The 24,439-nt window shown below is 44.5% G+C and overlaps 1 protein-coding gene across 1 annotated transcript; it reads left to right on the forward strand.

The window, feature by feature from the left end:
- The first annotated feature begins 1,898 nt into the window (after positions 1–1,898).
- ccdc6a (coiled-coil domain containing 6a) lies at positions 1,899–19,462 on the forward strand. The gene is made up of 9 exons (XM_072690076.1): positions 1,899–2,249; positions 5,252–5,401; positions 9,852–9,980; positions 11,070–11,173; positions 11,715–11,875; positions 12,251–12,407; positions 12,642–12,742; positions 14,364–14,485; positions 16,751–19,462. The coding sequence occupies exons 1-9, from the start codon at positions 1,950–1,952 to the stop codon at positions 16,919–16,921; spliced, it is 1,395 nt and encodes a 464-aa protein (XP_072546177.1). The 5' UTR covers positions 1,899–1,949; the 3' UTR covers positions 16,922–19,462.
- The last annotated feature ends 4,977 nt before the right edge of the window (positions 19,463–24,439 follow it).

The raw sequence follows: 24,439 nt of genomic DNA on the forward strand, positions 1-24,439 counted from the left end.
CTGACTGGCCAGAAACAACACCCATAAATACCCCTCAGTCAGACCAGACGCGCCATCCTGGCTTCGACGGATCTTCTCCCGACTCTTGGCTTTATTTTCAGCACGCCTGAAAGGACAGGATATGAAACCAGGCCCTATCGCACCTCAGAACTGATAGCCTGATAGTGTAGGCCATCACATGCGTACTTACAGAAGACACAGCGAGGGACCAGCGTCAGCGTCATGTGGAGACAACACAAAGGGAAGGCCTGTCACACTGTCCTGACCGTTCTCTATTTGGGTCGTTAAGACATTTTAAAACCATTAAATTAATGTTGATCCTGTAACAATCCCTCAAGCAATCTCTGAGGAACCGAGAATCAAAACTTTCACTCTTGGTGTTGCTCAGGGGGCCTACAGGCTCAAAGCGCTCGCTGCAGCAGTAAAAGTATGCTTTCAAATAGCAGTATACTACAGTGCCATCTAGTGGTGACGTAGCATCATCACAATAATTAAGAGCCTTCAAAAGCACTGTGAATTTGATCACCTCTACCAGAATTTGACATTAGCCCTGATATATAATATATTTTGTACAGTGTGTGTTTATATACAGTGGTAAAGTATGGGATATAGAGCTTTTGAGGGAACTGTAGTTCTGTCAGTGTAGGTAATAACACTGCATGTAGGTGAATAACACTCCCACCCCCAGGGAGGAGTGCCAAACCTCAAGCAATTGCAAAATGTCAATCTTTTAATGCATCACAGTACTGACACAGCATCTCAAAATAACGAGAAAGCATCTCAGAATAATGACTTATCTCGATTTAATGACTTAGTATCTCAAAATGATGAGATAGTATCTCAAAATGATGAGATAATATCTCAAACCAATGACTTAAAGGCTCAAAATGATGAGATAGTATCTCAAAATGATGAGATAATATCTCAAACCAATGACTTATATGCTCAAAATGATGAGATAGTATTTTAGTATCTCAAAATGATGAGATAGTATCTCAAACCAATGACTTAGTAGCTCAAAATGATGAGATAGTATCTCAAAATGATGAGATAGTATATCAAACCAATGACTTAGTAGCTCAAAATGAGATTATTATTATTATTATAATGAGAGTATCTTAAACTAATATGTGGAAGCCCATTCTCGCCACTTCTCAAACCCAGCACCTATTTTTTCCTTATTAAGTAAATTGCTATGTCATTATATTATATGTATTTATCTGTCAGTATTTTTGAGATTCCATCTCATTATTTGTAGATACTAAGTTATTATTTTGAGATGTTAAGTCAGTTGTTATGAGATACTGTCTTATTATTTTCAGTTGAATTTTGAGACACTACGTCTCATTTTTAGATACTGAGTCATTATGTTAAGATACTATCTCACCATTTTTAGATACTAAGTCATCATTCGAAGATGCTAAGTCATTATTGTGAGATATTAAGTCATGATTTTGAGACACTATCTCATTATTCTGATATATTGGATCATTATTTTCAGAGCCTGTCCGTAGTTTTAGATACAAAGTCATTATTTGAAGATGATAAGCCATGAGATACCATCTCATTATTTTTGAAATATTATCTCATTATCTTGAGACATTAAGTCATTCTTTTGAGGGCTTGTCAGCATGTCTAGATACTAGGTCATTATTTAAAGATGCTGAGCCTTTATTTTGAGATGTCAAGTCATGCCTTTGAGATACTATCATTATTATGAGATATGAAGTCATTATCCTGAGATACTATCTCATTATTTTGAGTAAAACTTTGCCTCGGTTTGAGAACAGGAAACAGAAATCAGTGGTATGCCCCCCCCCCACCCCCCCTCCCTTCCACTTCGTCACTCCCTCGCAGCTCTCGCGGGCTCTTGTAGTGTTTTCTCTCCCTCACACGCGCAGGCACGCGCACACACACACACACACTCCTCGCGCTCCGGCGGCGCAGCCATGGCAGACAGCGCGAGCGAGAGCGATACGGACGGCGCGGGCTGCAGCGCCACCGCCCCGCCGCTGTCCTCCTCATCCTCAGCCGCCGTTTCAATGCCCGGCGGCAGCGGCGGTGGTGGCGGCGGCAGCGGCAAGCAGGGCGTCGTGATCTCGCAGTTTCGGCTGGAGGAGCTGACGAACCGCCTGGCCTCGCTGCAGCAGGAGAACAAAGTGCTGAAGATCGAGCTCGAGACGTTCAAGCTGAAGTGCAAATCCCTGCAGGAGGAGAACCGCGACCTGCGCAAAGCCAGCGTCACCATCGTAAGGCTGGCGGGCTTTTACGGGCGCCTGGGGTCCGCGGTGACGATGACAGGCGGTCCTGGGGTTGGGCGGAGGCCTCGGGGACGGGTGTCGCTCGTGTACCTCGGCGGAACCGATCCGGTTCCACGTTTTGTTGTCTTTAGAACACAGCACGCTGGTTGCTAAGCTAGCGCTAGGTAGCTAACCTAGCTAGCCAGCCTGGTTGCTAAGCGAATAGCGGTGCTAGCTATCTAGTTAGCAAGTTAGCTGCTTCTGCTATTTTTATTTATTTATTTACTTACTTATTTATTTATTTGTAGCACGTCTCACTTCGTTGACCTTTAAACTGACCCTAATTATGTCCGAAAGCTGAAACACCATCTGTCAAGGTAGCTAGCTTGCTAGCTAGTTAGCTAGCCAACCTGGCTAGTTTGTCTGGGTGTAACCCACCCGTTAAGCTAAGCTAAGCTAAGCTAAGCTAGCTATCATAACAAAGGCAATTGAGCCACGTTAGCGTATAAAGCTTTCCACACAAACGCCATGTCCAAATATTTGTGGACACCCCTTCTAACGGAGGCGTTCCGCTACTTTAAGCTGTTTTCGTTGCTGACACAGATGTTAGTGTACACACACACACACACACACACACACACAGAGAGAAGTACTGCCAATAGAATAGGACTCCCTGGAGCAGATGGACATGGACCCATTGGCACCATGCTGCCTGATGCCAGGTGTGGTGGCGGCCTAGAGGGGGTACAAAGCCCCCAGTGTTGTGGGGTGGAGGGATGGTGGTTTGTTCAGTACTTTGGATGGGATGATGATGATGATGATGTTGATGTGGTGCTCTTCTTGCTGGGTGCAATCAACTCCTCACCGCAGCACTGCTCCAAATTCTACTAGAAAGCGTCCTAGCGTTCCCTGCGCAGTGGAGACGGTTACTGTTCTCCAGCAAAAACAAAAAGGGTAAAAGCTGATGGCCTTGATTTCAGCAGCAGCAGTGACCGAGCAGGTGTCCCAATACTTTTGTCCGCATAGCGTAGGCTCTGTAACCTGTGTTGCTGACATGTCTGGATGTAAAGAAGCCCATTGATGGTGTTGGAGAAGTGCTCTAGAGGCCCCAAAATGCAACCTAGTGGAAACCCCTGAGTCATCACAGTCACCTAAATCTCAGCCACCGCAGATCCGGCGCTCCGGCCGTCCGGCTTGGAGCTCTTCTAATGGAACAGATGTGTCATTCTAAAGGCTGTTCGTCGTCCCGGTTTCTAAACGAAGCTGTGATGCTCTGTCTTTTGGGTCTGGATAAAGGTTATGACTCGTCTAACATCTCGGCCTCGTCTGTTTTCTTAAAACTAAAGCGGGTGCGGGAGAATAATCTCGTAATTAGGGCACGACGGATGCCTCCAGCTGGCTCGTGGACGGGCTGGGAGCTGGCGTTTGGGTTTCCAGCGTTGGAAAGAACAGAGCAAAGATTACGGCTTTGTTAGGGGCTTACGTTGCTGCCATTGTTCGACTTGGGCCGTTTGGAATTCCTTGTCACCAGCTTCTGGTGCCGTGATTTGGGGTATTTCAGGTGTTGGAATTTAGGATCATCAGATGGCCTGGCTTTGTTTTCTCAGCTCGGTCACTCCCAAATGACCACATAGGGCTGCTTAATTGTACTAGATGATGGGCAGTACGATTAGGTGTTGTGGTTTTCATGCTGAATTCCGCCACTTCATGAAATAATGCATCTCAATACGTACTATAATGTTTAACACAGGTCTAATTGCGAATATGACCAGAATGCAACATTTTCAGCCCTAATTAAGCTCTTAGTACTGAAACATACAGTTGGTAGGTCTTCTGAAAGTACTGATGATCTCCACAATGTGCTCAAAGAGGCAAACTTTGCTTCCCGATCAAAATCCACTCCTACATTATAGTTTTTTGAGCTGTTCACAGGTCTAGGTAGTACTTTGGGAAGTGCTTGTATCATATAAACCACAGAGAGCCTGTAAACACCAACCACCAGTAGAGATCGGAGAGATAGTAGAGATCGACCGATATGGGTTTTTCTATAACCGATGCTGATGTGTGCTGCCGATTTTTATTTATTTATTTATTTATTTATTTCAGCGGTTAGAGCGCCAGGCTATCGATAACAGGGTTGTGGGTTCGATTCCCGGGCTCGGCAAGCTGCCACTGTTGGGCCCTTGAGCAAGGCCCTTTACCCTCTCTGCTCCCTGGGCGCTGGAGTTGGCTGCCCATCGCTCTGGGTGTGTGTACTCACTGCCCCTAGTGCACTAGTGTGTGTGTGTTCACTACCACAGATGGGTTAAATGCGGAGGACACATTTCGCTGTACAGTGACAAATACTTGCACCTTTTTTTTTTTTTTTTTTTTTTTTTTTTTTTGCCGATATCTAGAAGTTTTTCGTTTCACATGCTAAAATGTCACACTAATAATAACAACTGGATGCACGGCAGTTCTGAACTTAAGTGTCATTTATTGTACACTGACTTAAACCATATTTATAAATAAAAATCAATTAAACTATTAATTTCTATCATTGAGGCTAATTTGTTAAACAAGGAAGCTGCTGATGGGTTTCGACTGCAGTCCTTAAAGTTACCTGCAAGTTAGCGAACCTTCAACCAGCTGGAGCATTCTGCCAGTTCCCGACGGTTCACCAAGTGAAGCAACACTTCATAGTTTACTAGACATTTATTTAATATGTTACTTTAAATCAACGCTTCTAAACACAGATATCAGCCGATGCAGATATATAAAAAAAATTGGCAAATATCGGCCCAATATATCGGTCGACCTCCAGTAAATATTATAGCCACACATACTGAACAGTGACCAGTAGCTGATTGGATTGATTTTCCAGCAACAAAATGCATACCACCTTGCACGATGGTGTCTTCCAGAGCATTGAGGACCTATTATTTGCCATGTTTGTCGCTAAATATACATAATATGGAACATTTATTTTGGGAGTCAGATCTCAGTGTGCCTTTTGTGTGTGTGTTTCACAGCAAGCGAGGGCAGAACAAGAAGAGGAGTTCATCTCGAACACCTTGTTTAAGAAGATCCAGGCTCTGCAGAAGGAGAAGGAGACACTGGCTGTGAACTATGAGAAAGAGGAGGAGTTCCTCACTAACGACCTGTCCCGGAAGCTCATGCAGGTAAGGGCCCAGACCAGAACACTGGAAAAACACACCATAGGGACTTGTAGTGTGGCAGGGTCTGCGGATGGATGGTGATGTTGGGCATGTCTGATTTCTTCGTGCTGTTTGTCCCAGAAGAACGTAGTTGCTCGTAGTATCTCGTGTTGCTGTGATGGCTTTAGTCTGCTCCCAGAAACTCCTCATAACGGAGTGTTTAGATGGGGTTAAATCATCACCGACTTAGACAACCGTCATAAAGGAGCAGACTCTTTTGCGATGACTATAAAGCGCTTACGGAATGGTCAGCTTGTGCATGCAGTGGTCTTCAAAAAAATATGGCGTGACGTCTAATGTTAATACATGTATGATGATAAAATTATAGTCAAAGTTCCACAGATTCTCACAAATGGATCAGTTTGCATTGCCACAACCCTAGTAGCCACCTGGGAGACCACAGCAGCCACCTAGTGACCCCATAGCAGCAACTGGAACTGCTTAGCAAAACCAGTGAAACCCCTTGTAACAATCACTTGTCTTTTGAGCTCATGTCAATGTTGTTTATTAAAGACACCCCCTGGCTATACATCATGGACCCCTGGTATTCCCCCAACCCAAATTTGCAGCCATGGTTTTCCTCAATATACCAAGATTATTAGATGGGAGCACACACACACACACACACACACAAACTTTTCAGCCTTTTTGTCATGTTTTTGTCATCACTTTTAAAATATAAGGATGTTAAAAACGATCGTTATTATTATTAATAATTATTCATTATTAATAATTAATTATTATAGCTTATGTGTTTTAATATGAACCCCTCATGCTCCACAGCTTTTATTACACCATAAGGATTGATGATAACTCTGCAACTACACGCAAAGCAGCACAAACTGCTTATTCCTAAGTTATAACAGTAGGGCTGGGCGATATGGAGCATTTTTATATCACGATATTTAACATGAACATTTTTTATGATATTTTACCGTACTGAGGACTGTGATTTTATTTTCCCTGAAAATGTGCTTCACCCCATTGAATTATGTTAGACTGATCAACACTCTTTGTATTGAAACAAAGATATCCACAATACTCATAAAGGCATTTTTGTGTACCACAAAATGTATCACGATACAATGAAATATTGTCTCATTGCCCAGCTCTATATAACCTCCCATGTCCAGAATGCTCATGCGAGACTAGTCTTGAGAACCTCATGTGGTAAGTTGGTTGGTCTAGAGAGCTTAAGGAAAGCCAGTGCAGTCTAGAAAGCTCCAAGCTCCTTTCCACCTCACACACACCTGGCAGAGCTGTCGAGCATTCCAATCAGATTTATGCAGCGTTCTGAATTTATCAGGTTTTAAATGAGCCCAAACCCTCCTCGCAAGCTGTCGAAGCTTGCCTTGAAACACAGTGGGTGAGTTGTAACCATTCAGGTGTGAGTTAAATGTGTGTGAAAGTGATCCAAAAGAAAGTGTGGGGATGTCACAGGAGGTTTTCCATTCTGGGCCAGATTCCAAGACATTGGCTCTGGATAGGTTTGGACTACTCTGCAGTATCGATAGTGGATCACCTTTGAATATGGACTGCAATCAGTCGGTTTTCAGCTTGATCTTCCATAACCGGTGCAGTTGTACTTGCACTGCAGTAAACACAGTCGTATGCTCCGTGGCTGTGGCCGAATTGGCTCCCTACAGACCTCTCTTACAGTCGCTGCGTCGTCCATCTGCGCCGTTAAACAGAGCGCTCGCTGGTTTTCAGCCTCCCTCAAGACAACAGGAGGGCAGTTAGCATCTCCAACACAGACGAAAGGCTAGTTAGCCTTGGCTAAAGCACTTTACGCAGAAAATCAACGAACAGTAAAAGTTTAGCATTTTTAATCAGAAACATGAGGAAATCAGTCCCGCCGCTCAGCCCTGCGTTCACTCTGGTACAGGATAACTCCCGTTTTATTGGTCGCCTCGTTAAAAATGACACATGGTGGGCGGAGTCTTTCAGCTGGAGTAGGAAAACTTGGTTAAACTGGGTGTGTTTGAAGCTCTGGTCAGTGTGTTTGGGTGAATTGGAAGCAGATAAACGCTACTATTTAAATTTATTTAATTCATTTTTAATTTATTTACTATTATAACTATAAACTAATACTTATAAAAATATATTTAATTCATTCATTTATTAAATTCATTTTTTGTATTAATAAATCAGCACTGTTTCTCTGTGATGTCATTTATAATTCTCAGAAATAAAAAGTCGGAACCGGTCGAGAACAAATTGCAGTCTGTAGTTTGGGGGATCTGGATTCCAGATGTAATTCCAGATGTTGATTGGATTGAACATATCATCATATCAAAATATTTATCAAATATGTGTTTATTTAAGCCGGTCAGTATTGAACAGTACTACAGAATACAGCCGTACTGTAAGACCAGAGCTGAGTGTCAGTCGGCACGCTTGCCGCACCAGCCCTGATATTAAGCCGGTCCACCCACAGCTCTGATGAATCAGTAGAGCTGGTGCTGGCAGGCCACGCTGGGTTTGGGTTCAGTTCTACAGTGATTTAAACACCCACTCTGGGCACATAGTGTGTGTGTGTGTGTGTGTGTGTGTGTGTATGTGTGTGTGTGTGTGGTTTGGGGCAGGTGCTGTGAGTAAGGAGAGACTGAGTCAGTCTCCAGTCGAGCTGACCAGATGACACGTTTTAAGGGGGCTGTGTGGGTGTTGTGGGGTGGTGTAAATGGACACTACTCTACTCTAGTGTATGTGTGTCTGTGTGTGTGTATGAGTTCTTTACTGGATGTTAGCACGCCGTGTGTACAGTACTTGAGACATCTTGCCTCAGGAGGGTCAAGAGCTCCTCCATCTGCTCCTGTAGGTTAAAGCGAGAGTTTGGTGAGAATGGCCGGTGGGCTGGAACCCGCTTTAAAGGAACAGTTGGGTGAAAAATCTAATCATCATGACTTACCAGTAAGCCCAGATGCAGTGGATCAGCCGAGACGTTTTCAGAGTCTGATGTGTGCTTCTTTAGTGTACAGCAGTAGATGCTAGGCTAACATTGCTAACAAACACTGGACTTGGCCTGTCACCGGTCATTATCATCTTTAGAAAAGCCAAGTCGATGTGTTTGTAAAGTCTTCCCACAGAGCTCCATTGTTTAATGTCTATCCAAGCCAATATGAGTAATGATTTAGGCTTGTAAACTGTGTCCAAATATTTGTGGACACCCCTTCTAGTGAATGCATTCGTCTACTTTACTTCACACCCATTGCTGACACAGATGTGCAAATTCTCTAGTACCTGTAGAGAAGAAGTACTGCCAATAGAATAGGACACTATGCAGCAGATCAACACACACCTATTAGCACCATGCTGCCTAACGCCAGGCATGGGCTAGAGGGGTATAATGCCCCCCAGCAGTGAAACTCTCTCCACTGAAAGAATCCGTTCCTCACAACGACACTCCTCCAAAATCTAGCAGAAGGCCTTTATCCCGGCACAGTAGAGACAGATACTCCAACAAAAGCCCTTGATTTCAGAAGAAACAATGAATGAGGAAGTGTCCAAATACTTTTGTCCTAACAATAGTGCATGTACGCCCTTAAAACGCCCTTCCTTGAAGCCTCATTGAAGTTCAGTGCGGTCCTCTGCAAACATCAGACCTCCAGCCTTGATTTTAGGCATCGGTCAGTTTTAAGGGTGGTTTTATCTTTATGGCATTTCCCATCATTCCTCACATTTGCTCCAGTGCACCCACGTCAGATCAGCTCCCTGCTGCACTAAATGACAAGCGTGACTGTGCCTGTAGTCGTAAATATAGGTGCGTAGTATAATATACAATATTAAACACACTGTCCATTTTCAGTCTGTTAGCCATAGCGTCTTTCGGTGAGGCAGTATATCTGGTGTTTCTCTGGCGTGAATGTAGAGCAGTTTTGCTTGGGTGTAATACAGGAACAGACCAGGCCATGGCTGGGCGTTGTAGGGGGATCGCCACAGTCCAAAGTTCACCCACAGAACAAGGCTTTGTATGGACTCAGCCGTGCCGGGAAGAATGCTGGGCATCTGAGCGGGGTTGTTGAGTCACCACCTCCACCGTTTGCGCCTAAGTAGGATGTAGTGACACATTTTCTGGACCACGACCAGACCTTCCGAAGAAACAACGTTCGGCCCCTATTGCGTTCGTTTTTTACTGTGCTTATTTTTGTTGGTCACTAACTGGTTCAGCCCTTCGTGAATCAGAGCTACCAGAGCTGTGAAGTAGTGCATGTTCATACCCCACCATGTGCAGACCATGTGCCTTAAGTCCTCTTAAATAGACTTCCATTATGCGGTTTTACTGACCATGTTATGTGATATGATGTTCTCCTATCTGTAAAAATAAGCAGGCAAAGGTTTGTGTTTTGGACTAGTTTTGTTTATATAAAAATATAATATGCCATTTTTTTCCCTCTCTCTCTGTGTCTTTCTGTAGCTCCAGCATGAGAAGGCTGAGTTGGAGCAGCATTTGGAGCAGGAGCAGGAGTTTCAGGTTAACAAGCTGATGAAGAAGATCAAGAAGCTGGAGAACGACACCATCTCCAAGCAGCTCACCCTAGAACAAGTACGACTGCCGCGCTTGAAACTTCTCAGCACTCGCTTCATTTTCGAGTTGCCTTATGTCTGCATGGCTGGTCCTGCTCCACCTGCTGACGTTTGAGGACGTCTGAACGGTGGAGTTTGCTCTAGCGGTGCTATGAGAGAATTTAGTACATGCTAATGTATCTGAAAAAAAATAACAACACTTAGAAGCAGGGCTAGGCGATATGGTAAAAATACTGGATCACAATATTTATTATATATTATATATACAATACATTTCTACTCAACATCTGCTGCTCTTCATCTAATTAAACCTAATTACACTGTTAGTAATGAAACCTGCAGCTGATCAGTGTTTATTAAGCCCTAACAGTCTCCCCATATGCTTAGAAAAGCATATTATTATTATTATCACAATAACATCATTTATCACGATATGATAAAATATAGTCATATTGCCCAGCTCTGTTCTGTCCTGGGCAGTTAGGTTAATATTAGAGTGTCTACAGTTGAGCTAGTCGTTATTTAAACATGCCTGGTTCAGGGTCTAGGCTGGTGGCTGGTGTCTAAATTATGTTCTATTATGTTCCAACCATTGGTCACCGACCTGCCTTCTGGAGGTCTACCTTCATACAGACCTAATTCCGACCCAATAGGTGTTCCCCAGCTGACAAACTGCTGGCGGGTAGGTCTTCCTGGGAGGAGGGCTGCTGACCATATGACATTTTCTAGTTTTTGAAATGATAAGTTTTATTAATGGCAGGAACACTTCAGTAGTCTGATATTTGTGGCGTAAGCCACGCCCACTTTTGATCAATAATTTAAAAGAAGTTCAGAAATCGATGGCAAAGGCAAGACATCAGTATTACATAGAATGACCAACCTGCCTCCTGGAGGTCCACCTTCATCCAGACTTAAGGCCACTCTAACTGGTCATACATGCTTGAGTGCTGTGCTGGGGTGTGGATCATCCAAGAGATGATTTGGGGACTGTCATATATATATATATATATATATATATATATATATATATATATATATATATATATATATATCCATTCAGCCTGCATTTGAGCAACATTTTTGTGTGTGTGTGTGTGTATGTTTTCAGCTGCGCCGTGAGAAGATAGACTTGGAGAACACTCTAGAACAGGAGCAGGAGGCGCTCGTTAACCGGCTCTGGAAGCGGATGGACAAGCTGGAGGCTGAAAAGAGGTGCTGATCTGTTGTTTTAATAATTCATTAAGTTCATTAAAATAAGTCCAAATATCTCTGTTTCTAATGAATAAATTCAGCTACTTGTAAGTTGCACTCATTGCTGACACAGATGTGCAAGTGCACGGACACGGCTTGTCTAATCCCTGTAGACACACCTACTGTCAACATGCCTAATGCCAGGGGGTTAAAGCCCCTCAGTCTTGAGCTGTGGAGAAGCTCAGTCCAGTACTTTTGGGATGCTTTGGGATCCCCTGGTGGTGACCACCCAACATCCTGACCTCACTAACGGTCGTGTCACTGAGTGCAATCAAATTCTCACAGCAGTGCTCCTCCAAAATCTAGTAGAAAGTCTTCTTCCGTGGACAGCAGACACTCCAGTTACTTTAACAAATGTGGCATAAACTCTAAGACCCTTGATTTTTAGAAAGAAATAAGAAAATGAGCAGGTGTCCAAATACTTTTGTCTATTAATTTGTGTTATTTAAAAACAGACTAGAATCTTGACCTAGCCCTCCTCCACCTCCTTTCTGATTGACAGGATCTTGCAGGAGAAGCTTGACCAGCCCGTGTCGGCCCCGCCTTCTCCACGAGAGGTTTCCATGGAGATTGACTCTCCTGAGAACATGATGCGGCACATTCGCTTCCTGAAGAGCGAGGTGGAGAGGCTCAAACGCAGCCTGCGCACAACTGAGCTACAGCGTGAGCAACACACACACGCACACACAGAGGCAGCTGCAGAGCCTACAACCTGTGCTACACCCACTAAGCACGACTACAGAGCACATATCTAGATCGTTACCACTGACTTGCAGAGTTTTGTGATTCATTTATTTCAGTTTGTGGTTGCTATTGTTCTCATTTATCACATTTTTGATGTTTCATGGCATGCCTAAGTGTGTTTATGCGCATTAGTGATGTTCAGCCACTAGATGGAGCTCTCTGCATTGTCATAACTGCAGCAGATGATGTAATAAGTTATACAAGGACATACTGCTTTTCATTTTGATTTATTCTTCAGATTTTGGACCCAGATCATTTTTTTCACACCCCTTTATTGTTTGTTTTGTCCCGTAGACACGGAGAAGAGGGCTCAGTACATCGAGGAGGAGCGGCAAATGCGGGAGGAGAACATGCGTCTGCAGAGGAAGCTGCAGAGAGAGATGGAGAGGAGAGAGGCTCTGTGCAGGCAGCTCAGCGAGAGCGAGAGCAGCCTGGAGATGGATGACGAGAGGTACCACCATGGTCTACACCGCAAACACAAAGCACAAAGCTCTCCACTGCTCCCCTTCAGATCACTGACCACTGGAACCATGTTCAATTTAAAGTGACTCAATTTCACACCTGGAAATGTTGGGTCTGATTGTGTCATTGTGTGTTGGGGTGGAGCAACACCGGTTCGGTAGTAAACCACCAAATTCTTCTACATGTTCAGGGATGTCATCAGGTCTGTCTCTTTTGTCTGTAGGTATTTTAATGAGATGTCTGCTCAGGGATTGAGAACCCGCACCGTGTCCAGTCCCATCCCCTACACTCCCTCACCCTCCTCCAGCCGCCCCATCTCCCCAGGTATGTTGCTGGAACATCAACAAGCCTTGCCTAGACTCACCGCGTAAACACACTAGCACCATACAGCACACTGCACCCAGTGGCTTTGATGAATAGCAAAGGATGTATTTTTCTAGAAATATAATCCTTTGATTTATTTGAACCCTAATTTAAGAAATAATATAATTTCACCACTAGAAACTACATGCTCGCAGTCTCTCTGTGCTGTTGTGAGTGAATGGCTAGACTTCCCAACCGAACCATTGAAATAGCCATTACACAAAGTTAAACCTTTTCCTGCCTGTTAACAACCGGGCCTCATATGGACGTTGTTCAAGCGTTTCTGAGAAACTGTACAAACTGATCTGTTACCATGGAGATCAAGGATAAATCGGTTACTCAGACTGCGCCTTTTGACTTGAACCAGAACAAAGACTGATAAAGAGAGTAGGCTAATGATTACAGGAGCGTAGAAGGGGCTGGTGGCTCTCTGCCATGTCTAACGTGGAGACGAAATGGGCAAAAATAATAATAATAATAATTGAAGGGGTTTAAGGTCCTCCTGCTCTTGCACTAAAAAGGTATTTGGGGAGAGAATTGCTGTGAATGACAGCATCTGTTACTTTCTACTCAAAACAACCTGATTTAATTAAGTGATTAATTTTTTTAATTAAGCTCATTAATGTGGATGTTGGGTAGTGTCGCAATGGGCGCTCACCAGTTAGCACTGTGCTTATAATCTACACTGTTCAACTGCACACAATTAAACTACTCCTTCAACCCTCTGGGCCAGTGCGATGTCAATTATGTGTAAAAACAAAATACTGATCTACAATTCCTGTATACGTTAATACGTGACGGTCTTCCCTGTTTTTGTTTTATTTATTTATTTTTATTTTTTCCTCTTCCTCTCACCCATATCATGCTTATTTGTCTTGCTTAAGTGACTCTACAGTCCTGGATCTGTAGAGCCTGCCCTTGTTTCAGTCCTCCCATCTGTCTGTTTTGTGTAAAAACTGACCAATGGCCATAAATAAAGAAGTCATTTTAAAGGGGAATTTTTTAATATCTATAAAGAAATATTATTTCTATATTACATGTTAAATATTTTTTTGTTCTGTGTGTTTTTGGAGAAGTAAACATTTACAGTGGACAGTGTTTAGACAGTTTTGTGACTGACTGCATGATTTTACATAATTTAATTTATTGTAAATGTATACATTCATACATTTCGTGGCTTCAGTGAAGCGAAGTCTCAGGTAGCCCCGTTTCCAGCACCAAAGCAATTTGACCACGTGAGTAAAAGGATGATTTCACAGGAAATCTGAAGAATTTCTAAGATCTGACGTCTTCAGTTTTTCAGGTTTAGGGTCTGAGTATCTTTTCACACAGGGCTCAAGGTCACATGGGCTCATTACAGAGAGAGCTGAGATTGTTCTGAACCTTCTGATATAAGTCATGTGGGTGTTATGCTATATACACGTGTCCTCAAATAAGAATTGAACGAAGAATTTAAGCAAAAATTGAGGAGAATGTATAAGTCTGTCAATTCTGTATAAATCTGAGAATTTAAGCTTTGATACCTTGTTAGAAAAGTCTGTATTCAAGGTAGTTTGTGACCTTTTAACCCTCTGTTGCGCAGGTCTGTCGTACGCCAGTCACACGGTGGGCTTCACGCCTCCAGCCACACTCAGCCGGGCCCCTCTCCCCCACTACACCCCCCCAGGATTGCACATCCACCCAGGTCCCTCCCACGGAGTTCAGGTACGCTTTTATTTACACACACACACAATAGATCACCCTGCCAGTGCTGCGCATCTACCCAGAACCTCAGTGTTCATGTACACACACACGCGCACACACACACCATGCATCACTGACAGGGCTGCACATCCCCCACACAGATGCAGTATCGTTACACTACGTGTATGCCTACACTCTCACACAGTATAAATACAACAACACATGCTCGCTGTGTGTTTTTATAGTCACAATACTCGCACTCTCTCTCTCTCTCTCTCACACACACACACACACTTTATACTCTCTCTCTAGCTGTTTTAACGGGCACTCTTCACATAGACTGAAAGAAAACGAGAGCTTAGTCACTGAGCCTCAAGGAAACTCGGCACCTCCCCACTCCCAGCCTGAAAGCAATTAGCTAAATGTCAGGTGTGGGGGCACACCCACTCAGGTTAAGGGCAACCCCGTCGTCCTCTGTTTCTCTCACTCTTGTTCTCTGCTCTTCTGACCTGGTTCTTCTGATCCTACCATTAGAAGAAAGTGGTAACTTACAAATTCTGATCTATCAGCCTTGTAAGTGGCTGGAAGTCGAATATGCTGCCAGTGGAACCTCTTGTTGGTTCTTGTTGGGAATTTGAGCAGTTTGCATTTTCTTCTTCCTAAGCCCCTGTAGTTTCTGCTCCTCTTGGAGTTTTGTGGTTTCTTTCAAGGAGCTGGATTAGAGCGGAACTGGTTGCTACGGGGACTGAGCGGTTGCCGAGAGATGTTTGTTTTGGCGATGGAAGGTTCAGGGCCCTTTGATGTTCTGTAGTGCGCTGGACACCGTCCATTCGCACGGATAAAGCCAGAACAACAGAGTGGCTGGCATCTCTCATGTACACACACACACACACACACACATGTACAAGCATCTCACTAGTGACCTGTTGATCTACACCCCAGGTCTTTAAATCTGAACCTTGAGTCCAGTTTCCAGTCCTGGATGTTGTTCTCTCTGCAAGTTCAGGGACCAGTTATTGTAGCTGATTGGCCACGTAATGTCACACCTACCAAGGATCACAGAGTCCAGGACTGGAAACTGGTTTCAAGGTCCAGATTTGAAGACCTCTAATCTACACAAACTCTGTGTAAGTTTGCTGGCCTGTCGATCAGTAATTACTAGCGAAAAACTACTTCTTAATAATAATAATAATAATAATAATAACTCAATAAAATGGGTCATTTCTACTTGTCAATAAGAAAAAGCTTTTTAAGGAGGCAGTTAACTTTTGGAAATTACCCTGAAGATTTCTGCCTTGATCGTTATTGACTAAGGTAAAAAAATATATATATATTACAGTTAAAACTATAATAAAGGTGTTTAAATGCCATGCGATTTGCTCTTATGTAGCTCTTATGACGATAAACAACATATTAAACAACACCGCAACGGCAGCCTTGCGTGTTTGTTTTTTTTTAGCGTTAAGCTTTTATTTTCTGGCAGAAGTCAATCTTACAGATCACAGAGGTGGTGTTGCATGTTCTTGTTTAAATAGGATTTACAAAAACTTTCTTAATGGGGGGGAAAAGCTTATAAAAGATTTTAGGATAAACACACGAGGGGTCTTAAGAAAATAAATACGACTTTCTTACGAGAATATTGGAGACCTTCAAAAATTGCGTTCCCAATAAGACATTTCTTCTTACAACCCCCTTGCGCAGGGAATTAAGCCGCTGCCACTATGACCTGAGGATCGCTTGTTTGAATCACGGGTACTTGAGTCAGAGAGAGCTTTCTCCAGGTGGGTAGATGGTGCTCTCTCTATCTGTCTTTATCTGTCTACCCTCTTCACGGCCTGGACGCCTGCTAGCCGATGCATCGGAGCACTTTCCTCAGAGTGCGTCGGCTGCCTGGTGACATTGCATCTGCGGCAGTTCGAGAAGAGGCGGGGGCTGGCTGCGCTCACAGTCCTCATCCTCGCAGCGATATGGGGCGAGTGCTAACGAGGGGGTTGGGCGATTGGTTATCCAGGCTTATGCAGTTCGACATGGTTAGGACCATGTTGACAAGAGCAGGGTTGAAAACAAAATACTGCACCTAATGAAGATGATTGTGCCTGAAGCCCATTGGTGTTTCCTTGACAGTCGGTAGTACATCTTTACCGGGCTCTACAGCTCGCTCAGTTGGCAGCCTCTTTAAGGAACCATCTAAACTGTGTCTAATCACTGGATTCCTGTTGTTGAAGTCAATGATTCCCTGATTTCCTCCATCGAACTGTTTTATTCATGCTCTGTCTCTCCACACAGAGGCCGTCCCCCAGGAGAAGCAACAGCCCGGACAAGTTCAAGCGTCCTACGCCCCCTCCCTCCCCGAACACACACTCCGGGGCGCAGCAGCACCCTCCCCAACTGCCCCCTCCCCAAGCGCAGCCGGGAGTACAGTCCGGCCACTCCCAGCACCCCTCCGTCCAGCCTTAATGCATGCGCCGCGAAACCACCACACGCTAGGCTAGGCTACAAAACCACCAACAACCAGGCCATCCTCCACTGGGCCACTGCTAAAGCGGGCGAGAGCAGGGCGGCTTCGGACGGACTGGACGAGAGACAACTTGGACTGTGAGGTTTTACCGGAAGAGAGTTGAGTTGACCGGTGGCCGACGTCTTGATTTGGGCTCAAAAGCGCCGTTTAAAACTCAGCGATCGTGTCATGTGTTTTGCTTTAGAATGGAAGAGATGCTTTATGGGAGGCATTTAGACGATTTGTTATTTTGTGGAATTTTTTTTTTTATTATTTTATTCTTTTTCTTTTTTTTTTCTTTTTTTTTCTTTTTTTTTTGTTTTGAACCTATCTGGCGCTTCCCAGCCCGGCTCCCTCTGGTTGCTAAGCTGTTTGGCTAACGTACCAAATTAGACCCTTTAACCACATTCAAACCAGGCTTAAACGACTTGGCGTAGGCAGAATTTATAAAAATGGAACAAATCTGAGGTCTGGTGGAAATACAACCAACCCCAGACCCTCTCAAATGGAGGTTGCTTAGCTCCAGATAGAGTGAACGGGCACGGGAAGTGGTCTGGATAGCACCGCTGATGTGGGAGAGCCTACAGCAGGTTGACTTGTTTAAGTGTTTGTTCTTTAGCTTATTGTAAAACCCATTTGAGGCTGTGAAAGCACAGCGCGTAGAGAAGGCAGAGGCAGGACAGTAATGGAAAACTTCGACAGCACTTGTTGCCACTTTTTGCATGTGTTTGTATAAAGAGTGCAGTGTGGATGTGTGTGAGCGTGAGTGAATGTGTGAGTGAAATGGTGTTGGTGGAAGTTGCTCTTTTAAGCTGATCTGAGCTCTGTTCTCACTCTTGTGACTGCTGAAGAGGTTTCAACCAAACAGTGCTAACGGCGCTAACAGTGCTGGCTTCCGATTCTCTGTGAACACTATGGCCTGCCCAGATGGCGCTGCAGTTGAGGCTGCGCTGTATGGGCAAGGGGGTAGTGCTAATACTAAAAATACTATTAAAAACACACTGGCCTGTATCGTTTTAGCCTGAAATGATCTACTTTTACTTTGCTTGTCTGAAGATCTTCACAGGAAAACCCACAGAAACACATCTGGAACTGTGATTGGTTAGAATCATTGCCGTTATCAAGCCCTATGCGATGTAGCAGTGTCGCGAAGGCCAATACTGCGTTAAATTAAACAGTGTAGTGTTAAAGGATTTGAACAATTTGAATAATTGTGAATAGTTCGTTCGTTACATCAGGATTCAATCAGCGGCTCTCCTGACGCTAGGTATACAACGCCTTCAGAAATGACGTATAAAATGGAACTTTTATAGTGCAGTACATTTCACCGCTTTCTAAACTGCCTCTGAAACTAAAAGAGCAAGGAAGCCTAAGAACTCGCCAGCATGGGGCTTTTTTAAAATCTGATTTACAATAATAAATAAGTCTAGTTTCCATGGAGTCGCCATAAATTTGATCTCAAATATGTTAGTACAGTGATCCATATCTGGGAAGCTCAGCTTGACACATTATTCAGCACCTACAGGCATCAGACTTGAGCAGTTTAATGTGTTCACAGCTGATTTCAGTCCATTTGCGCCATCGCCACCATTGTTAACGCTGCACTGCTGTCTATTGGATGCATTTTACGCTGCAGAATTGGGTCATATTTAAAATGAGGGTTAATCATTAAGCTTAAATTTGGCTGATTTTAGTTGGGTTTGAAATATGAGGACTCGGGTACTCTGAGAGACCCCCAAGCCCTAAGATTGTTGATCAAAATTGGGTCTTCGTCACCGCCAGGCTCCCGAATTCTGCTGCTCAGCACTCCCGATTCAGTGAACGGCGGCTTTTGTGCCAGGAAGCTTTTCTTCACTAGCCACATTAGCATTGTTTGGTTGAAGGGAGCATTTCAAGGTTTCGGATTTAGGTGAAATTAAACATGACGGCAAAGCGTGGGGCCGTTTCTAAAAAAAATTGGAGAAGCGTTTGGAGAATCTCCACCTTTAGCCAGGAAACATCCCAGCAGTTTTCCGACCCGGTCTCTATAACTGCTACATCTGTCGCATGCATCTCATTAGCATGCGTAGTACTTTCCCTGTACTTCAATAACTTCAAGAGAGCTGTTGACCTAGAGCACGTCTAGAACCTTAATCTTAAAAAGCACTAGAAGTGCAGTGCTTTCTCCAGCTGGATCAGGCGGCTTAGAACCTCTTAAGATGTCCCTCAGAAATACCGATCAGGCAGTCCAGATCTTCCAAGCAATCTCGAGAGGTCAGAACTGACCCCAGATCAGCAGGCATGGGCCGCTCCTCCACGTCTCCTCTCTGTCCACCCCCCCATTGTACGTCTCTGGAGAAGAACAGAGGGAAGGATGAGGAAGACGAAGCAAATGCCCACAATTTAACTGTCACTGTCATTAAAAACAAAACAAACGATGTACCACCAACAGCAGCAGCAGGTGAGATACAAGGTACTGTTGAACAAAATGAACCTTGATACGATTAAAAGCTTGTACAAAAGCACGGCGTTCTGGTCCTTCTTCAGCTGAAGCTCATGCAGGTGGTGGATTTTTCGGGGTGTCTAGATCGTGTGCAGTATTTTGAGCAACCATTAAGTTCGATTGCTACCATTAGGTTACCTGATCTGTCCACTCCGCTTACAGCCTGATTATTGTTAGCAAGTTAACTTCTGCCTGTATGTACTGTTATGGAGATCCCAGCTTATCTAAGTGCTGGGTACTTTATACGGCTAGTTACTGACTTTCTGAAGGCTAGCTACTTTTATCAGATACTAATAGATACTAATTGCCCACGTGTTCATTACTTTTAATTGTTGCTGATTGGATAAAAACTGCCAGAGTGCTAGATAGATATTACATGTCTGGGTGCTAGATACTTCTAATGAATGCTAGCTAGAGACCGTCTGAAGGCTAGCTACTTTCATAAAGTGCTGGCTAGATACGAACTGTCTGAGGGCTAGCTACTTTTACTGAGGGCTAGCTAGATACGAACTGTCTGAGGGCTAGCTACTTTAAGCGACTGCTGATTGGATGCTAACAGCTGGAGTGCTAGACATGTCTGGGTGCTAGATTCTAACTGAGGGCTAGCTTCTTCTAATAAATGCTGACCAGGTGCCTGATTGGATATTAACTGCCAGGGTGCTAGACAGATATTACATGTCTGGGTGCTAGATCCTAATAGACCAAATGCTAAATACAGAAGAACCGGTCAGTCGTGATGTGACCTAGAACTTTGGTGTTGCCCTGGACAGAATGTACAGACCTATAGTAATTGTACCTCATGATCCTTAAGCTGACCAATCAGAATCATTACTGAAGGAGATTGACAGATTATGTGCCACGCCCTCTGCTGTTCATCGGACTGAACTCTAAATCACCTCCACTGATTTCCTCACAATCCTCAGTGATATTCGGTTAAAGTGCCTCCCCTCTCTCTCATACACACACACACACACTCATACACACACACACTCATACACACACACACTCTCATACACACACACACACTCTCATACACACACACACTCTCTCCCTGGGCAGTTTATTAATCTCCTCCTGAGGTATTCGAGTTTAAGCAGTTCGGGGAAAGGCTGTCCGGCTGCTGCCGGTCCCACCTGGTTCTGGCCGGCTCGGACTCGACCTGACCGATGTACGTGACCACCCAGCCCAGTGCTCTAATGTGATGGAGTGTGTGTGTGTGTGTGTGTGTGTGTGTGTGTGTGTGTGTGTGTGTGTGTGTGTGTGTGTGTGTGTTCTTCAGAGAACTTTGAGTAAGATAGAAGCCGAGACGTTGTGTCTGCTGAGAAGTGTGAAGTGTGTGTGTGTGTGTGTGTGTGTGTGTGTTAATCTCTGGGTTTTTCGCAGGCTAGAACCTGACACTGATGAGAAAATCTCTGAGCAATGAAAAAAAAACAGAGAGGGAGAGACAGACCAGAGCCATGCTGGGGTTTTGATTGACATGTTTTTGTGTGTGTGTGTGTGTGTGTGTGTGTGTGAGAGAGAGAGAGAGGGTTCCCCTGGTGCTTCTGGGAAAGTCTTGAGTTTGCAAAATGATGACAGGACACTTCATCTCTCACTTTAGAGATGACCCGGCCTCTTAGTTTGAAAAGTGTTTTCTACAGAGTCAGGACTGTTTCAGAGTCAGGACCGTTTAGAGGGTTAGGCTCTGCCTCTCTCGGTCTCAGCATTATTTTGACTCATCATGATCTCAACATTGTTTGGGCTTGATCTCATCTTGTTCTCTGAATTATTTGTCTTGGCCTTATTCAGTCTCAGCATTATGTTGAGTCAGTCTCGTCTCAGTCTCAGCATTATGTTGAGTCAGTCTCGTCTCAGTCTCAGCATTATGTTGAGTCAGTCTCTTCTCAGTCTCAGCATTATGTTGAGTCAGTCTCGTCTCAGCGTTGTGTTGAGTCAGTCCCATCTCAGTCTCAGCATTATGTTGAGTCAGTCTCGTCTCAGCGTTGTGTTGAGTCAGTCTCGTCTCCGTCATCATTATGTTGAGTCAGTCTCGTCTCAGCGTTGTGTTGAGTCAGTCTCGTCTCCGTCATCATTATGTTGAGTGAGTCTCGTTTCCGTCATCAGTCTCATCTCAGTCTCAGCACTGTGTTGAGTCAGTCTCGTCTCAGTCTCAGCATTGTGTTGAGTCAGTCTCGTCTCCGTCATCATTATGTCAAGTCAGTCTCTTCTTAGTCTCAGCATTGTGTTGAGTCAGTCTCTTCTTAGTCTCAGCATTGTGTTGAGTCAGTCTCTTCTTAGTCTCAGCATTGTGTTGAGTCAGTCTCGTCTCAGTCTCAGCATTATGTTGAGTCAGTCTCGTCTCAGTCACTGCATTATGTTGAGTCAGTCTCGTCTCAGTCTCAGCATTATGTTGAGTCAGTCTTGTCTCAGTCTCAGCATTATGTTGAGTCAGTCTAGTCTCAGCATTATGTTGAGTCAGTCTCGTCTCAGTCACTGCATTGTGTTGAGTCAGTCTCGTCTCAGTCACTGCATTGTGTTGAGTCAGTCTCGTCTCAGTCACTACATTACTTTGACTCTGTCTCGTCTCAGTCTCAGCATTATATTAATACTCAAGTGACCTGTTGGGTGGCTGGTTGTTGGCTGACCAGTGGTTTCTTTATTCTAATAACACGGCTGCTTTTTGTAATGTCTGTCCAGCACTGGCTTAGTCTGTCTCATCACAGTCATCTCTCGGGTTTTCATGTTGGTGAAACCCGGCTCACTTCAGCACACCCGGTCAAGAAGAATCATCTGGGTGGGTTCAAACAAATCGGGGCTTGTTCCAAGTTGTTTATCACAGCTTGATGTAAATATCAGAAAGTAAAAGCCCACTATGATCACTACCCCCGCCCCCCTCCCCCCCCGGCTTCAGGCGGAGAGTTGTCTGAGAAACAGGATGAGGAATCTTCGGAAATGGCCGGCCCTCGTCCGACGGGTGATGATTTGAACTGTCGCCTTCCCAGCACCATTTCAGCTGCTGGCACTGTCCAGATCCTTAGCCTAGCAACCTGGACGACGTCCCAAAGCCTGCTGTCATAATCAACTCTTGCTTAGTGCTTAGTGCTCATGAACATCGCAAGTGTGGCCAAAGTAGGGGTCATCTGAGGTCTCCACATTGATGAGAACCAGCGTTCTTCATTCTTCACCTGCTCTCCAACCGAACCGGCCCCACTAAGGTGTTAAAATCAGAAGAATCAAAGCAGTTCCTGCTCTGTAATCTCATAATTACGTGCTACAAAGACTTGCTGAAATTAATCCCAGTTATTGCCCCAAAAGCTCGGCTCGGATCTGATACGCTGGTTGGGCAATTGTTTCCTGGCTTGTTACTGAAGTGTGTGTGATGCAGTGTTACTAGCAAACAGGGATCAGGTCTGAAGGAAAAACAAGCCAAAGGCAGGTTTCCCGCCGATCGGCCAGAGCAGTTGATTAGCATCGGTGGGTGCCTGGGTCAGAACATCTCCAAAACGTCAGGCAGGTCTTGTGGGATGTCTCCAAGGAAGGACAACCTATTAAACCAGTGACCGGTGGTCATAGGTGCCCAAGGCTCATTGATGCTCATTGATGCCACAACTCATACACTTTTGGAGGTTCCTCAATTTGAAACTGTGGAGGAACCGTTTACGGTGCTTTTGAGGAACTTTTGAGGGAAAAAAAAGATTCATAGAAGGTTCTTCAACGCACTTCACATTTCTCCACAGTTTCAAACTGAAGAACCTCCCAACGTTCCTCAAGGATCTCCTACTTTTAACAGTGTACAGGACTTGCTTATCGGACCTACCCTTAACAGCTTGGTGCTGGAGACCACAGGACGGACACCTTCTGAGGTCTTGTGGAGAAGGTGCCTCAATAGGCCGGAGCTGGGTAGTTGACCTGAATGATTTTAAGTGGAAAAAGCGTTTGCTGTATGAAGGTAGTGCACGAAGCAGTGAACTGTTCTGTTCTGTCCATGTACTTACACTTGTCTTTCTTTCTCTTGCCCCACATCCACCCCTCTCTCCAGGGGATTAGAGATGTGTGACGGCCGAGAGGCTGTGGGAACTGTCCAGAAAGTCTCTAAACTCTGACATTCTCACCCAGAGCGGGAATTAAAGCTGGCCACCCTGGAGAAAAAAGAGAGGGAGGGAAGCAGAGACTGGATGGAAAGAGTGATGGAGATCAGACGTAAGGTAGCCTGCATTTCTGCTCCCGCCTGCTTGGGATTAAGCTCGTTTCTGACCAAAGAAAGAAAAGCCGAAGCCAAACGGCAGAACCCGAAAAGGCCGCTGAGTGCAAACTCTTCATTTTTGAGCATCAGGGGAAAATGACTAAACGAAACGACTAAGTCTAAATATCAGAGGTGATAGAGCTTCATGACAGCTTTGGTTCTTCTCAGGAGACTCACTTTCACTGCGAGCTTCAACAATTTCTGCAGGAAACTCTTCCCACACCTTCAAACGTTCAGCCTTAGACATCAAAGCGTTTTCTACTTCTCCCCATCCCACATTTCCCACAGTCCTCCCAAACACATTCAATGATGTTGAGGTCTGGAGTCTGGGCTGGCCGTTCCTGGTCATTGTTCTGAGGGCAGTAGCTGCAGCTTCTTGGTAAGATTTGTCAGGTTGATTTTCTCAGTCAGCATTTCTGGACCTTCTCCACATCCTTTCAAACACACCACCGTCGTCTTCTTAGTCGTCCACTCACGTGTAGACATGTTCAGATCTGAAGTGAGAGAGGAGTTTGATTTTCTCAGTTTTGGTGGCCTACAGGTGTTTTTTGGAAGCTCTCTAAGAGGTCCATAACTGTCCCATAAAAGCTGGAAAATCCCTTAGTAGTAAAGTGACTGATCTGTTACTGTGCCTTTAAGCACGATACATAATAAGACATATGTAAATGACCTCTGTTCTGATTGGTTGCCCTATATTGCATATGTCATAAAAGTATATGCTTGAGCCTCTCCTTTTGACATGTGGATCCTTTGTCAGAAGGCAAATGACAAACT

Source organism: Salminus brasiliensis, chromosome 10 (genome assembly GCF_030463535.1).
Source record: "Salminus brasiliensis chromosome 10, fSalBra1.hap2, whole genome shotgun sequence".
Taxonomy (NCBI): Eukaryota; Metazoa; Chordata; class Actinopteri; order Characiformes; family Bryconidae; genus Salminus; species Salminus brasiliensis.

Coding starts and splice junctions, on each gene's coding strand:
- ccdc6a (XM_072690076.1), top strand. CDS start 1,950: ATGGCAGACAGCGCGAGCGAGAGCGATACGGACGGCGCGGGCTGCAGC. Junction 11,876..12,250: donor GCGCACAACTGAGCTACAGC/GTGAGCAACACA, acceptor TTTGTCCCGTAG/ACACGGAGAAGAGGGCTCAG. Junction 12,408..12,641: donor CTGGAGATGGATGACGAGAG/GTACCACCATGG, acceptor TTTTGTCTGTAG/GTATTTTAATGAGATGTCTG.